The sequence below is a fragment of the Antechinus flavipes genome, chromosome 3 (genome assembly GCF_016432865.1).
Source record: "Antechinus flavipes isolate AdamAnt ecotype Samford, QLD, Australia chromosome 3, AdamAnt_v2, whole genome shotgun sequence".
Taxonomy (NCBI): Eukaryota; Metazoa; Chordata; class Mammalia; order Dasyuromorphia; family Dasyuridae; genus Antechinus; species Antechinus flavipes.
Genome location: NC_067400.1, coordinates 288,210,136 through 288,226,884, shown reverse-complemented (window position 1 = coordinate 288,226,884; position 16,749 = coordinate 288,210,136). Strand labels below are relative to the sequence as shown.

General features: G+C 36.4%; 1 protein-coding gene across 4 annotated transcripts in view; it reads right to left on the bottom strand.

Moving 5' to 3' along the window:
* Nucleotides 1-8,290, bottom strand: part of ST3GAL6 (ST3 beta-galactoside alpha-2,3-sialyltransferase 6) — a 79,999-nt gene extending 71,709 nt beyond the window's left edge. The window contains exon 1 of one of the 4 annotated variants that reach the window (XM_051985169.1): nucleotides 7,869-8,290. Coding sequence is in view for 1 of the 4 variants with exons in the window: in XM_051985168.1 (XP_051841128.1) it covers nucleotides 7,450-7,544 (95 nt within the window). In the remaining 3 variants the exon portion in view is untranslated. Of the gene's footprint in view, nucleotides 1-7,171; nucleotides 7,320-7,449; nucleotides 7,665-7,868 lie in introns of those variants that run through there. The other 3 variants (XM_051985171.1, XM_051985168.1, XM_051985170.1) reach the window with 3 other exon arrangements.
* Nucleotides 8,291-16,749: the final 8,459 nt, after the last annotated feature.

Sequence of the window (16,749 nt, the reverse complement as noted above, 5' to 3'; positions counted from 1 at the left end):
ACACTCAGCTAATTATCATGATTCAAACAATGCAAAAATAAGTAACTATAAATGCCAAGTCATTCCTGGTCATGCAGGGTGACCTGTCCAAATGGAAGAGGGATTGTCAGGCTATAGAGATATTCCAATATTTCTCTTTGTGGACCACAGTGTGTTGACTACACGAAAACCTGGAATTAATAGGACCTTTTCAATAAGATTCACGGCCATTCAGAAGAGACCAATGAGCAATATACAAAGGGGGGCGGGGGGAGGGAGGAGGGTTGGAGAGGATATTCATGTATTTATCTTGGACAAGCAGTGCAGATGAACAATGAGTTCAGCTCAGAATTAAATGGGAGGAAGCAGGCTGTCTTCCTTTTGGGAAACACTACTGCATTCAAACAATTCCAAGCAATTTGTTTTCGGATGCATGGAGCCTACTTTTTTTTTTTTTTTTTTTAAAAACATCAATATTTTCTTTCAATGATGTTATTGAGCCACAATTTCCAAAGGCTAAAGATTTGAAACAAGTAAAGAATAACAAAGAGGCACACTATGACCTAATCTGTTATTGCTGTTTAGTCATTTTCAGTTGTATCAGACTGTGACCTCATTTGGGGTTTTCTTGGCAAAGATACTGGAGTGGTTTGCTATTTTCTCATTCCAGTTCATTTTACAGGTATGGAAACTGAGACAAACAGGATTAAGCAACTTGCCCAAGGTCACACAGCTAGTAAGGGTCTGAGGCCAGGCCGGGCACATTCTATCCACACCACTAATTGCCCATAACGTAAGTAAGTTATTGCATGTTATAACAATCACTTGTTATAGAAAATGTATGATCAGAAAATAAGGAAGACATTCCAAGTAGTGAAACTAAAGGGTAATAAATGGAGTGCCCACTGCCAACCATAAATATTAAAAGATTTAGAAAAAGGCCTCTAGAACATCATTAATAGATTCTTTAGAGTTCTAAGACTTTTTTTTTTTTTTTTTTTTTTTTTTTTTTTTTTTTTTTTGTGATATGGACTCCTTTGGCAAGCTAGTGAAACCTAGGAATCCCTTCTCAGAAAAAATGTTTTTTAATGAATTGAAGAAAATGCTAAATTTTGGTTAGATATCAATAAAAATAAAGATGTATATATATTTTTTCCATTCAAGTTTTATAGACCCTCCAAAATAGATACACAAATCTCAGGTTAAGAACTCCTGCTCTATGCTATATTTATGGGTGAGCAGGAACAAGAATCTAATAGATGAGTAGTCACAGACAAGTTTCAGTCTTCAGGAATTCATAGAAATATATATTTAGCCTTAGAGCCAATTAGATCACAGCTTCAAATTTCAAAACAATTATCTAACCACATTTATTTAACATGAAACAAAAAATAACTCCACTACATGTGTAAAACCATAAATTTTTAAAATCAAAGTTTAAATTTCATTTTCAAATTGGAAGTACAGTTGTTTCTAAAATGTAAATCTAAGCAGCTTAAATTCCTATGATAGAATGTTTCTACCTCCAACAAACAATTACTAGGAAAGATGACATTCATATTGATATTACTGAAAAGAAAATGGAGATAAAGAGAAAGGAGAAAGAAAGAAAAGATTTGGCTTTACAAACTACCTCTTTCTATAAACCATGGTTAGTGGACAGAAAAAAAAAAATGTTTCATAAAATTAATGGAACAAGGACAATGCTGGCTACTTTACTTTAGGTAGTTACAAAATAATCCCTAACACTGACTTGGAAAAAGAGATCTCAGTCCTTTGGCAGAGCTTTTTTTTTTTTTTTTTTTTTTGGCTGGGTAATTGGGGTTAAGTGACTTGCCTGGGTCACACAGCTAAAAAGTGTTAAGTGTTTGAGACCAAATTTGAACTCAGGTCCTCCTGACATTACTTTTTCTGCACTATGGAATTGAAAAGTTCTTCCAATTAAGCAAATTAAAATCAGCTAAGACTTTCATTAAACTATCTTATTTGATTTTTGATGGACATAAGAAAGATTTTAGAAAAAACATACATGGCTGACCTAGTAATTGAAAAGAAATTTTTAAAATTAGATTAAGTGGAAAAAGTGTTAGATCTGGAGTTAGAAAGGTCTGAGTTCAAATATGTCCTCATACACTTAACAGTTTTATGTTGGGGCTGGCTGACTCAGTTTTCCCATCTGTAAAATAGATATAATAACAGCATCTACCTATCACGGTTGTTGTGAGGATAAAAATGACAAAATACTTAGCTTTGCAAATGTTAAAGAGCTAAATCAATGTTAGATATTAATATTTATGAACCTATAATGTCTCAAGCTAGAAGATACAAAATTTTTTTGCAATGAAAATATGTGTGTGTGTGTGTGAAGATAGGAAATTGCAAATTATATTTAATATAGTAAAATATTTATACTTTTTTAACACTCAAAACATCCACTGATATTAGTTGCATTCTATTAATTTATCTCATCTTAGTTTTTATTATGAAAATAGCCAAAATAGTTAGTGAGAATAAACTAAAGTTTTAAAATGAAGTTATATATGATAACCCAAAAGCCTGTATTGGAAATTATGAGTAAGTTTCAAATACTTCAAAAGAATGCCACTATGAAGTATGTATAAATTTAGTCACAACTTCTGTATAATTGGAAAGAATTGCTTGGTGTTTAAATAAATAGGTTTAGTGTGACAGGCACTGTTTGAAAATTAGAAAAAAAAGACTTCATAAAAATATGTTCAAGGTATTCTGAATCTAATTGGGAAAAGCAGCACATCAAGAAATACAAATCAATATAGTACAGATGGGAAGGGGCAGATATTTAGGGGAAAGAATAAAGAGATAATCTGACTAGGATAAGGTCAATCTAGCAAGGTTTCCTGGAAGACATAAATTTAGTTACTTCATAGGAAAAAAGCTACATAGATTGGGAAAGAGAGCATGTTAAGTAAGTATAAAGAATGACATACATAAGGCAGCTAGGTGACACAGTGGATAGAGCACCAGTCCTGAAGTCAGGAGGACCAGAGTTCAAATTTGGTCTCAGACCCTTATCAATGCCTAGCTGTGTGATCTTGGGCAAGTCACTTAACCCCAATTGCCTCAGCTTAAAAAAAAAAAGTGTTTTATATACACACTTACATAATGTATAGGGACACACAGATAGAAAAAAATACTCCTAAACAAACCTTATAGACAGAGACAGCCATATACAGTGGATGGAGTCAGGAAAACTTGGATCTGAAACCAGTCTGAAAAACTTACAACTAGGGAAGGTCATTTAATATCACTGTGCCTCAGTATCCTCATTCATATAATAATAGCACCTTTGAAATCTATGACAAATCTCTCTGACAGGATTGTTTGGAGGATCAAGTGAGATAATTGTAAAGTATTTTACAAGTCTTAAAACGTTAAAGGCTAGCTCTTATATACATATACACACAGACCAGTGTGATCAGATTAGTAAGAGTTCATGTGGGGAAATAAACATTAAAATTTTTGGATTCTTAAACACAATAAGACAGTTTGACAGCTGAGTATAGAACAAATTGGATCTTGAAAGTGTCTCTAAGCAGATGACAAGAAGCCTAACATTCTGGAATCTGCCAGTTAAATCAAATTACAAACTCAAGTATTTGCTGTTATTGGAACTTGGTTCTGTTTTTGTTTTTTTGTTTTTTTTAATGTGAAAAGCATTTATATTCTAGGCTTTCCATTCAAAATTCCAAATAAATGTCTAAGTTATCACCTATTTTTTCTTATCTTAGTGCTTCTGGATAATTCATTTTTCAATTTCAAAAGTCCTAAAATAACTGTAAGAACAAATTAGGGAAAATTTTTAAAAACTAGAAAATTCATGCTGTTTTTAATTCTTTGGTATTGTAGTTGAGTATACCCACTGTGGCTTCCAAACCTCACCAGTTTAGCAAAGGTTGAACTCAAATAGCTACAGAAGACTTGTTACCTATGAAACTAACCAAGTGGTTGAGAGGGTATCTATCTAAACATGATATTAAATGGAAAGACTGACCAGTATCCCATTCAAATGCTCACTGCTCTTATTGTATATTATTTGAAGACTGAAATCTGACCCTGAATTAAAACAATAAAGCAATAAAATCAGTACCAAGTCCAAAGGGATGAGTTCATAGATTATTCACGCATGCAAAGTAGGACAGAACCTCAATAAATCAGACCAAGAACTAAAAGTCTTAAATAACATTAAGTAGTCAAAGCCATTCCAGAATTTCATAGGTGAGAGCAATTAAGTGACTTGCTCATGGTCACAAAACTAATGTATATATATCACAGGTAAAACATAAACCCAGTTCTTCCTATCAGCAAGTGGGAGCAAGATGGCACAGTGGATAGAGCAATAGGTTTAGAATCAGGAAGACTAGAGTAATTCAGTCTCAGACACTTAACTATGTGACCTAAATAGCAAGTAATATGCAAATGACTATCAAGTTATTTAATTAATCCTGTTTGCCTCACTTCTCTCATCTGTAAAACAAAATGGAGAAGTAAATGGCAAACCAGTATTTTTACCAAGAAAACCCCAAATGGAGTCATGAAGAATTGAATTATTATTGCAATCCAATAAGACTTTTGCTACCAGAATATAAAAATCCGTAAATATAAATAAGAATATAAAAGGTATAGGGTTATGTGTTCAAGACAAGGATTCCTTTCCCCATTCCATCCTCATTAGGATACACCCTCTCTCCTTTCCCTTCAGAAAAGAAGGATATTAAGGCTACTCAATCTCTCAAACTACAAGAGATACCAGTCTAGCCTCACTGATCAAATGATAAGGTCATAGCCCAATTTTGAGAGTTAGCTTCCCATTCTCGGGCACATGTTTTGGGAATAGGAATGTTCTATCACTGGTCTCTTCTTTGAAGAGTCTGAACCATTGGTAGTGCCACTCCTTTTTTGACCACCTGTGATACCAAGCAAAAAAGAGACTGGACCCTTTCCTAACTGTAAATTGAAGTTGAATTTATTTAGGAAAAATATTTATTCATAAGAGATATTATTATATAGACATAATACAAACTAAATGCTGCCTAGCAAAGTTCCTACATGGTGACTAGATAAGAATTGCTTATAATTAACATACAGATCTAGATAAGTCGTATGAAACTTATTTTTTAAATGTTAAAAGTAAATTAACTCAGTTCTGCAAATTTGTGCACATTAAAGTGTTCTTATATCTGGTAACAAACAGTATCCAAACATTAAAAATCTGATTTCTTTATTATTCATTATTTTGGATTTAAATAGATTAAAATCATTTGCTTTAGTAATTTTGCTAGCAGAAAGCAGAGAAATGAAATCATACTAGAAAAGTTTCTTAAAACCAAGTCAATGCTATGCTCCACTTAAGAATCAACTAAATATTTAAAGCAGAAGGGATGGAGATTGTAAAAAATAAGAAGTTGAAAATCCCAGCCAGATGAGGAGGGTGAGATACAAAATGTGGCATATTAGAGAAAGCATTATGCATGAACAGGATTAAAGGATGGGAAATGTATGCTGACATATATATCAAGGAAATCTTCAATTTTTTAAATTAAAAAGTTTAAAAAAATTTTATAGTTAATTTTCTTTTGCATTTTTCTACACTTCCAAATGCATTCTTCTGGCAGCATTTTACCATTTACTTTTTTGAATCTTAAGAATATTTGTTCCTAATGGGCACAGTTAATGCAAATGTATTATTTTCATCAAATCTTATTAGACAGTCTTAATGGTAGGCTCATTTTAATAATAATGTCTTAGAGACATTCCTCCTCGCCCCCCAGACAATAGAGAGCTTTTTGCAGAAAATGTGGATTCTGTTACATTAGTATATGCATAGTTCAGCATATCACTAATAAATTAAATTTGCATAGAAGGTTTTTTCCCCTATTAAACTTACAAATAAAAAGTTCTAATTATCTAAAGAGCCCCAGGAGTTACTTAACCTCTTCCTTTCTAGGTTATCAGAAAAGTCAAGTCCTAGAAACAGATAGCCAGTGTCAAATCTAGCTATTTTCTCCTCAAAATAGAACAAGAGTTTTCCCAGCTAGGCTGGGCCTTCCAGAATCTCAAAGCTTCGTGTAAACTAATATGCAATTTCAATAATTACTTCAAGGAGAAAAGGCTCCAGAGAATGAGAACTACCGTAGTAGGACGTGGTTTTTGAATGTAGGGATTTGAAACGGCTAATAGTATAAAAGGTCAATTCGGGCAGAGTTCTTGTAATAGGAGAATACAAATACAGCATATGAGATTAAAAAAGCGGTTCTATGGTTTCTAATATCCTGAGCAGACTTTTAGCATTATCTGAGTTCTTCGGAAGCAAGCGTTATTTCTAAATTAGGGATATAAGGTTTTGGTTTCTGATAATATCTATTTTTCACTTACAACACAGAGCAATAACAACTTGTAAGTCTCAAAACCCCCGTTTTCTAATGAGGAAAAATTTTGTGTCCTTTTCTGGTAACCTGATTGATGTGGGGGTTGAGGCTTATTATCCAAAATTACTCTCAGGAAAGGGAAGGGGCAAATGAATACTTTCAGTGACAGCAAAAGCACAAGTTCTCTGCTTACATTATAATTAGCCTCCCCAGAAAATTTGCATGATCCTTCTCTCTGACTTTACCCAAATTATCAGGATACCTTTTGTTTGTTTGTTTTTACTTTTGCAGGTCTAGTTACACTGTAACAGAAAGAAGAATTCTTTGGGAAACTCTGAAAAACAAAAGTTTCTTTCTTTAAAAAAAAAAAAAAAAAGACCAAATGCAGATAATAGTTCAAGACCGCGGGAGTTCAAGACAGTCCTATAAGGCATTTGCTAAGTCCTCATTTCCCCTCAAGGTGAGAAGGGGTCTGTACGCCCCCTCGCCCAGGCTGTTACACGCCAGTAGGGAGTCTCCCCATTCAGGGCGGCCTGGGTCAGTCTGGCCCGTTAGGTCTTTAAAGTCTCTATTATGGTCTGCTCTCCCACGGAAACAGCAATTAAAGCACACACTCTACTCAAAGTTCACAGCCCTTCCTAGCGTCCCGGGACGGAGGCGGAGACTGGGGTGAGAGGGTCCCTTCTTTTCCAGCCTCCTCCCTCCCCCCCCAGCCGTGTCAGAAGCCACCCAAGCCCAGAGGCTCAGGTCGCCCGCAGTGGGGGAGGGGGAGGAAGAATCCCGCTTACCTCTCCCCACCAAGACCCCTACAAGCTCGGGGAGTCAGCTCTGTAAGGGGGACCGACCGCTGCGGAGAGAGGGCAAGAGGCCCGAGTCCAAACGCTGGCAAGGGGCTTCCTCCCCTTAAAAAGCGGCGGCTTCTGAAGGAGAAGCCGCCGCCCCCAGGCAGCAGAACCACACACTAGGCACCCCCTGCCGGGAAGTTTGATCGACTGCAACTGAAACGAGGAGAAAGCCGGCGGGCTCGCTAGGCTACCTGACCACTCCCGCCCGGCCGTTACCTCACCTTCCCTCGACTGCTCGTTTTTCTGGGCTGTGTCGGAGACTTGTGCCGCATTGGGGTACACTGTGGGGTGGAGGAGTGGGTGGGCGGGAAAACATCCAGCTCCCACCCTAGGTCTCACTACCGCCCCAACCTCTGTCTCGAGCTCCCCTGCAGGCCGGGAGTCCTCAGGTTCCCCGGGCCACTGCGTCGCACTTGGCCCTAGACCTTCCCTGCCGCCCGCCCTATCACTCCTCTGTGCCCTTGGGCGAAAAAGGGAAGCAGTAACGCTGCGGCCCGGCCCGCGGCCGCATCTGTACGCTCCAGCTGTGGCGTGGGGGCACTAGCAGCTGGAATTGCAGCCCTGGCCCGGGAAAAGCGAACCTGCAGGCTAGGAAAAGGGGGAACAAACAGGGGAAAGAGAAGAGGAGCGTCTACAGTACCTTGATTAAGCTCTGTTTGGTGTTCCCTTCCCTTCAGCAGCACAGAAAAAAATCACCGGATGGGCAAAGTGGCTCGCTGTCGGGGAGGTGCAGGGTGCCTTCGGGACAGAAAAAGGTCGGGTTCCACTGGAGGGAGGAAGGTCGGGTTCCACTAACGCGGGAAAGACAGCGGTACAGCCGTTCCGCGCTCTTCTCGAGTGGATTATCTGGACAAGTAGGTAGCCCAGAGGCAGAGAAGGCTTTGCGCATTGGGGACTCTTTTTGAGGCGTTAGCCTGGGGAAAGAGGGCGCTGTGCCCTACCGAGCAGAAAAGGACTAAGATGGGGAGAGCAGCCAAAGTTCCTGGGCCAAGGTCGTTCCTAATTTTGCACTTGCCTTTCCTCCTCCCTCTCTCCTCCCCTCCTCCCCGGCAGGGAGGAGTTGCGTAATAAATTTTAAATCTGACACTACTGTATCCGATGGGGTTTTTTTTTCCTACGTATTTCTGTACGTTTTTCTGTTACCCCTTCTCTGGGTAGAGTTTGAGTGTTCCTTAAGGATGAGTATGACCTAGAAGACTTTCATTATCACTTAACTGCGGCCCGCATACTTTAAAAACAATAACTTGTTTGCGGTCAAAATCTCTAAAAATATAGTTAATATAAGGGTGATAGAGAATCGTAAAGCTCGTATTGTACCTGATGATCACAATGAGAACTGCTACCCAACAAGCCATAATATATTTTGATGTCAAAAAATTTAGACTTTATAGATCACATCGTTTAACTTTTCATAACTTGGACCAGAGAAATAAGGGTTTGTTTGATAGTAAATGTTGTCCAGTATTGTTCGACTCTTTCGTGACCCCATTCGGGGTTTTCTGGGCAAAGATACAAGTGGTATGCCATTTTTTTTCTGCAACTCATTTTTACAGATGAGAAAACTGAGGCAAATTGGGTTAAATGACTTATCCAGGGTCACGAAGCTCTTAGATAAGTATCTGAGCCTGGATTTGACATCTGGGAAGAGTCTTCCTAACTGCGGGTCTATCTAGGTGCCCTTAGAAAATAAATAGTAGAGCCCAACTTGAACCCAGGTCCAAATCCAGTGCTTTCCCCCCCAGTATGAGTTTGTCATTAAGTGCAGATCTCATTCAAATGCTATTCTCTCCCTGCTTTCCCTACTCTTTAGTGTTAATAATTCACACTTGTGTGTGAGAATATCCCATTTCCATTTCCAAAGTCTTTTACAACCTTATGAAATAAATAAGGCTAGTATTATTTTCTTTTTAAACACATGAGTAAGTTTAGACTTAAGAACTGCTCAATTAACAGGCCTGTGAAGTGAAGAAGGTGGGAATTAAACCGAAATCTGCTGTCTAAAAATCAAATGCACTTTCCACTACTCCTACACTGTATTGCCATTTAATTCTTTGTCAATAAAGAATCACCATGAATCAAGTTTGTGTTCCTTCTGAAACATGTCAGAAGATTAATTTCTCTTACTGGTGGTTTACACAAAAATTATACAAGATCTTAACATGCCTTAAGACCAAATCTGTAGTTGTTATTGGAATTAGTCCTTTTTCTCCATGAAGGACTATACTCAAACCATCCCCCAAGAAAGTGCCTGCTAGCTTTTGCATTTTAAGGGGACTGGGGAACTCTTCTTGCTAATACAGTTACATAGTGTTTTCCATAGCTAACTTTGGAATCATAATTTAAGGTTTACAAAGAGCTTTGCAAATATCTCAATTACTCTCTCAGCATCCTTGTTATCCCTTTTTTACATAATGAAAAAACTGAGGCACAAAAGAGTGACTTGACCATGATTGCAGAGCCAGTGAAGCTGAAGCTGGTTTTGAATTCAGGTCTTCTTGAGTCCAGGTTAAGGACTTTATCTAGTATCTTTAAAGAGAATAGTATGTATTTTGTCCATATCCATACTGATATTAGTTTGCTAAAGGAGTCCAACAGTTTCACCCAGGAAAAAGCCTCCTACTTGCATTACTTCCACATCTAACAATTTCCATCAGTCAATCTACATACATCCCTTTTTAAAATATACATTTTATATACACACACATTTGTCATTCCTTTCTTTAAGTAATTTATTTTAAAATCAATTTAAAAACAGCATAGAAAACCTAAACAATGACATGCCAAGTTCTCCTTCAAATAACATCAGTGTCCAAATGGGGGTTGGGAAATAGTTTGTCTTAACCTTGTATGATTGTGTTACAGTGCCTTGTTCATGAATCCTCCATATTGCGTCCTATCGATTATTTTAGTCAGAGATATAAAAATGATAACATTTATTACTATGTAAACAGAATGGTTTCTTTTGTGATTTCTAACAATAACAAACATTATAGACTAATATCATTTTTGACAAGGGGTTAGTGGTAAAATAGAATTAAACTTGGAAGAAATCATAAGATCTCATATTCAGCTTTTTTGATTGCTAGTAAAGAGAAGTTGACAGAGGAAAACGGTGACCCTGACTCCTTTACTATTTAAAAACTTGATAACTATATTTTCTTTCTTTTAGTTGAGTGTGTGTGTATGTATTTAGAGAGTATTTTATGTAAGATATATGTATAGATATTAATTTAGTTTTATCCGACTTTTGTTATCCCATTTGGGGTTTTCTTGGCAAAGATATTGCAGTGATTTGCCATTTCTTTCTCCAGTTCATTTTACAGATGAGGAAACTAAGACAAACAGGGTTAAGTGACTTCCCCAAGATCACACAGCTAACAAATGTCTGAGGTAAAATTTGAACTGGGGTCTTCTGAACTCCAGGCCTGGTGCTCTACCCACTGGGCCACTCAACTCTGTGTGTGTGTGTGTGTGTGTGTGTGTGATATACATATATGCACAAATATACATACATATATATATACATATATATATAAATTATTAGTGTAAAATTTAAAATTTATTAAGAACCATTTATTGTTCAGAAGAATCCACACAAAGCTTAAAGGAAGTCTAAATCTAAAATTAGAAAGTTCACAGTGAATTAACACATAGAAAGGTTGGACCCATTCATAGTTATCTTATAATCTAAAGTTAAACACTAAAGGTAAACATTTACTCTTCTATAACCTGAATTGGCATTATTTAAGATTTCTGTAGTCTTTCTCTAAAGTGAAAGCAGAGGGAGACTTGAAGTGCTCTATTGCTCTAGAAAGCTAGGGGGAAATAAATACATGTGGAATGCCAGCTAGATGGCCCAGTGGAAAGAGTATGCTGGGCCTGAAGTCAAGAAAATCCAAGTTCAAAGCCTTCCTACAAACAATTCTCTGTGAAGTAGGCTGGGCATGTAATCGTTCCTATTTTATAAATGTTTACAGATGAAGAAAGGGACTTACATTTATTCTGCATGTATTTGGAGAGGCAAGTGGGTAAACAATGGACAAAGTACCAGGGCCCAGATTCAGGAAAACCAGAGTTCAAATTCAAGCTCAGACACTTAGTAGTTTTGTGACTCTGAGTAAGTGATTAAACTGTCAACTTCAGTATCCTCAGTTATAAAATGGGGATATTAAAACCATCTATCCTAGTGAGATAAAAATTGTAAAACACTTAAAACAGTGACTGATCACATACTAGGGATTTTTAAAAATGTTTATTCCTTCTCCTAATCTTGGAACTAGTAATACCTGGATCTAGGTTCTTCTCTTGACACATAACAACTTGTGTGATTGTGGACAAGTTATTTAATTTTTCTGAACTGTGCTTAACTTTCTAAGAATAAATTAGAGATGGATTGATCTATAGTAGGTGAAGAGAATTCCCACACAGAGGAATATTTGACATATTCACATTAAAAACCACATGGATATTCAGAAAAATTCAACTGTTATCAAAATAAAGTAACAGTGTTTGACTATGCACTTAGTGGTAGAGGAGAAAACTTTGGGTCAAAGGAGATTATCACCCATGCTCTATCTGGGCTTTGTTGGTATATTCCTGTATTAGATAGAATAAAAGTAATATAGTACTAGCTAAAATTTCAAGGTTTGCAAAGCATTTTACTTAATTTATTAACTTTGAAAAAGTTAATTTATTTGAAATTATATGAAGGAAAGAAAATTATAAAGAAGAAGAAAAAAAAAAGAAAAGCAGGCCTCATTGGGCATAAACTCTTTTATGAGAGTCTACCATAAGGGAATTATGCCATTCTGAAGTATCACCATTGAATTGGAGCAGATATTTACATTCATGGTAAATATATCTAAATTACAGCTTTTTTCTGGTCCAAATGTGGCATAGTGTGGGGAAATGTTAGGCTATCATGAAGGACATAGATTTAAAACTTGAATTATTGTGTGTGTCTGATATTTATTGGTTTTATGGCCATGGGCAAATAAATTACTTTCAAGTTAACCTTTCTCAAATTCAGTTTTTACATCTTTAAAATAGAGATGATAACATCTGTCTTATACTTTCAAGTTAACCTTTCTCAAATTCAGTTTTTACATCTTTAAAATAGAGATGATAATATCTGTCTTATAGGCTTGTTGTGAGTAAGATAATAATTGTAAAGAAAAATGCTATCTAGATGCCAATTATCATTAGAACAGAGGCACCATTATACCCCAAAGAGATACTAAAGAAGGGAAGGGGAATGTGCCAAAATGTTTGTGGCAGCCCTGTTCGTAGTGGCTGGAAGCTGGATAATGAATGGATGCCCATCAATTGGAGAATGGTTGAGTAAATTGTGGTATATGAACGTTATGGAATATTATTGTTCTGTAAGGAATGACCAGCAGGATGAATACAGAGAGGACTGGCGAGACTTACATGAACTGATGCTAAATGAAATGAACAGAACCAGGAGATCATTATATACTTCAACAACGATACTGTATGAGGATGTATTCTGATGGAAGTGGATCTCTTCGATAAAGAGAGCTAATTCAGTTTCAATTGATCAAAGATGGGCAGAAGCAGCTACACCCAAAGAAAGTACACTGGGAGATGAATATAAACTGCTTGCATTTTTGTTTTTCTTTCCGGATTATTTATACCTTCTGAATTCAATACTTCCTGTGCAATAAGAAAACTGTTCGGTTCTGCACACGTATATTGTATCCAGGATATACTGGAACCTATTCAATATGTAAAGGATTGCTTGCCATCTCGGGGAGGGCATGGAGGGAGGGAGGGGAAAATCGGAACAGAAGTGAATGCAAGGGATAATGTTGTAAAAAATTACCCTGGCATGAGTTCTAGCAATAAAAAGTTATTAAAAAAAAAAAAAAAGAACAGAGGCACTATGACATAGTAGATAGTGGGCTTTAGCGACTATGGACAGGACCTATAACCTTGTCAAGCAATGAAGTTACAGATGAGCTATAGTACAGAGGAAAGAGAAAAGGTGTCAGAGAGACTGTGTTCAAATCCTAGCTTGCTTAATTCCTGCCTGTGAATCTCTGTGCAAGTCACTTGAGTTATATGGACCTCATTTTTCTCATTTGTTAAAATAAAGATGATGTACTCTATGATCTCTTTCTCCAACTAAATCTAAATCTATGATCTAATTATCTTTATTTTTTTATTCAGAATTTGATAACTATCAACAAACATGAATATTTCTACATCCAAAGAACAACAACAAAAAATGAGGATTGTATGTGAAATCCCTGATCACTATTACATATATTTGTGTTTTTAAGGTTATCTCATATCTCATACAGAAGTTCAACAACTCCTTGCTTTCCTGTGTAGGAGAGGAAGGATGTACATCCCACTACTTCTTTGTTTTTTCACATCTTTAGCAGGGCCAGTAACTAGACTCAAACCCAGCAATCTTCCTCTTGCCACCAATCCTCCATAATGGGTCATTATGCTGTGTCAGGCAACATTCTCAGTCTGGACTTGTAAAGAAAGCTAAAAGACAGCCCCTGTTCTCAAGGAAGTCAAGAGTCTAATGGGATAGACAACATCAAAACAATTATGGATAAATTGAAAATAAACAATAAAAAGAAGGTACAAGCATTGAAAGGGATTGGGCAAGGCTTCCTGTAGAAGATGTAGTCTTAAAGAAAGCCAGAAAATCCACTTAAGAAAGCTAGGGGCAGAGATAAGAAAATGAATTCCAGCCAAGAAGAAACAATCAGTAAAAATATGTAGAATTGAGAAATCTTAGGAATATCTTATTTCAGGAATATGAGGAATGACATGGAGGCCAATGTCATGGGATAGCTGAATATATGGCATTAATGTGTAAGAAGATTGGAAAGGTATGAAGTGTTCATTTTATGAAAGGCTTGAACAACAAAGAATTTTATATTTGATCCTAGAGATAATGGGGAACTACTAACCAAGCCCACATGGTCAGACTGGCTATATTTGACAGATGAGTGACAGAAGAAAGAAGAACAATTAGCAAATTAAAATAATTATGGTATAAGATTATAAGAGACTGTACCAGAATGATGAAAATATCTTCAAAAACAAAGCGATGTTAAGGAGATAAAATAGACAGAATTTTACAACAAATTAGATACAAAGGTTTGAAAAGTGAGGAGTCATAAGATAGTGATAAGATTTTAAGTTTGGGGGACCAAAACAAAAATTAGTTAAAGGGTTGGGATAAGAGGAAAAGATGATGGACTCAGTTTTGTATGTGAAGAGTTTAAAATGTCCAAAAGCAATTGGAGTTTGTAAGTCTGGAAGTTAGGGAAGAGGTCAGAGAAAAGTAAATCTGACAATTGTCAGCATGAGATGATAACTGAATCCACCATAGTTGAAGAGATCTCCAAGCCAAACAGTATAGAGGGGAAGAGATGACCCATGACAAAGCCTTCAGCAATAATCATTACAAGTATATCCTGGGAGAAAATCCAGCAAAGGAGTCTGAGAGTGAATGGCCAGCAAGTAAGAGGAAAACCAGGATAGACTAATGTCACAGAAATCTAGAGAGAAGTTAATTATCACAAAGAAGTGGGTGATTTATAGTGTTAAAGACTAGAGAGAGAGAAAGAGGAGTCAGCGAAGATTGAGACTTCTAAATTTTTAAATCAAATAATTGTTAACTTTAGAGAAAGCAGTTTCAGTTGAATCAGAAGGTCAGACTCCACACTGTATGTAGACAGTTAAGAATGAAAAGAAAGAAGGAGGAAATAATTAAGGACAGCATTTTCAAGGAATTTAGCAACAATGGGGAAGGGAAATATAGGGTGATAGCTAGTTGGAGTAGATAAATGAAGATTTTTTTTTTTTTTTGAGGATGAGTGAGACATGGACATTTTATAGGCAATAAGGAGGCTTTTATTAGACATACTGAAAAACAGTGCAAAAGTTGGGATGACAAAGAAGCAAACTGCTGGAGGAGGAAGGATGGGATAGAATAATTGTGCAAGGTAGATAATTTGCTTTGCTTAAAAAAAAAAAAAAAAGGCCAGTTATTCATATAAGACAGGGATGGGGGAGATAACAGGGAGATGCAAAAGGTATCTGACTGTTATGAAGTGAGAAGAGGGAAATCTTAAGGAATAGTCTCAATTTTTTTGGTGAAATATGAGGCAAAGTTCTGAGGGGAAAGAGAGGGGAAAAATATGAGAAATCTGAACAAGAATGAATGGATATTAAAAAGTTGCTAAGTGGAAGTGAAGCCAAGATGGTAGAGAGGAGAGGGACTCTCCGAAGGACTCTCTTCAAAACCCCTATTTCTTGACTTTTCTTTGCTGAAGTGGGACTCTGCTTCTCAAGTGGAAGATTCACTACCCCAAGCTTCAGGGGGTTTGTGCAATCCCCTTCTCCTTGTCCTGAAACTGAGACCCAGGACTGCAACCCAGATCCAAGTATGGGCAAAGCAATAGAATCCTGCTAATAGAATAGAGACCCCTGAGATCTCCTTTGGATTAGTTGTTTGACCCCTTTGCTCTCTAGAAATAGCCACAGGCCTAGCTGATTCAATTACTCCCAAGGCCTGTTCCCAGTTTGCTTGGGTGCAGTGTGTGCTAGTGGAGCTTGCACTGGACTGTACTCCACTCTCACCTTTACTGCTAGACTTCTAAATTGTCTTGGGCTGGAAAAATGAACAAACAATCACACAACAAATCTGACTATTGAAAATTACTATGGTGATGAGGAAGATTAAAGCACATACTCAGAAGATTACAAAGTTAGAACTACTTTCAAAGCCTCAGATATGAATTGGTCTCAGGCTATGAAACAGCTCAAAAACTATTTTTAAAATCAGTTAAGAAAGAGGAAAAATTGGGAAGAGAAATATAATGCAAGAAAATCACGAAAAAGAGTCAACATTCTGGTAAAGGAACAAAAAAAAATTATAGAAAATAACACTTTAAAAAATGTAATAGGCTGAATGATGAAAGAGTTACAAACATTCAACAAGGAGAAGAATGTCTTGAAAAGAAGAATTGACCAAATGGAAAAGGATAAACAAAATGTCATTGAAGAAAAGAACTCCTTAAAAAAACAGAATTAGCCAAATGGAAAGAGGTACTAAAGCTTACTGAAAAAAACTAATTCCTTAAAAATTAAAATTGAGCAAGTGAAAGCTAATGACTCCATGAAACATCAAGAAGCAATCAAACAAAATAAAAAGAATGAAAATAGAAGAAAATATGAAATATCTCAATGGAAAAAAAAAACTGACCTAAAAATTTGGTGAAGAAGAGATAATTTAAAATTACCAGATTTCCTGAAAGCCATGATCAAAAAAAAGGCCTATACATCATCTTTCTTTTTTAATTTTTTAATTAAATTTTATTTTTTTCAATTATCAAGCATTTTTTTTCTCCCTTTCACCTCACTCCATCTCTCCCCACTGGGAGAAAAAAATAAAAACAAAATCCATATAATAAATAGCTAGGATTAAATGTAGATCACAAAATAGTATTTTCACTCTTTTTGTTATTGTT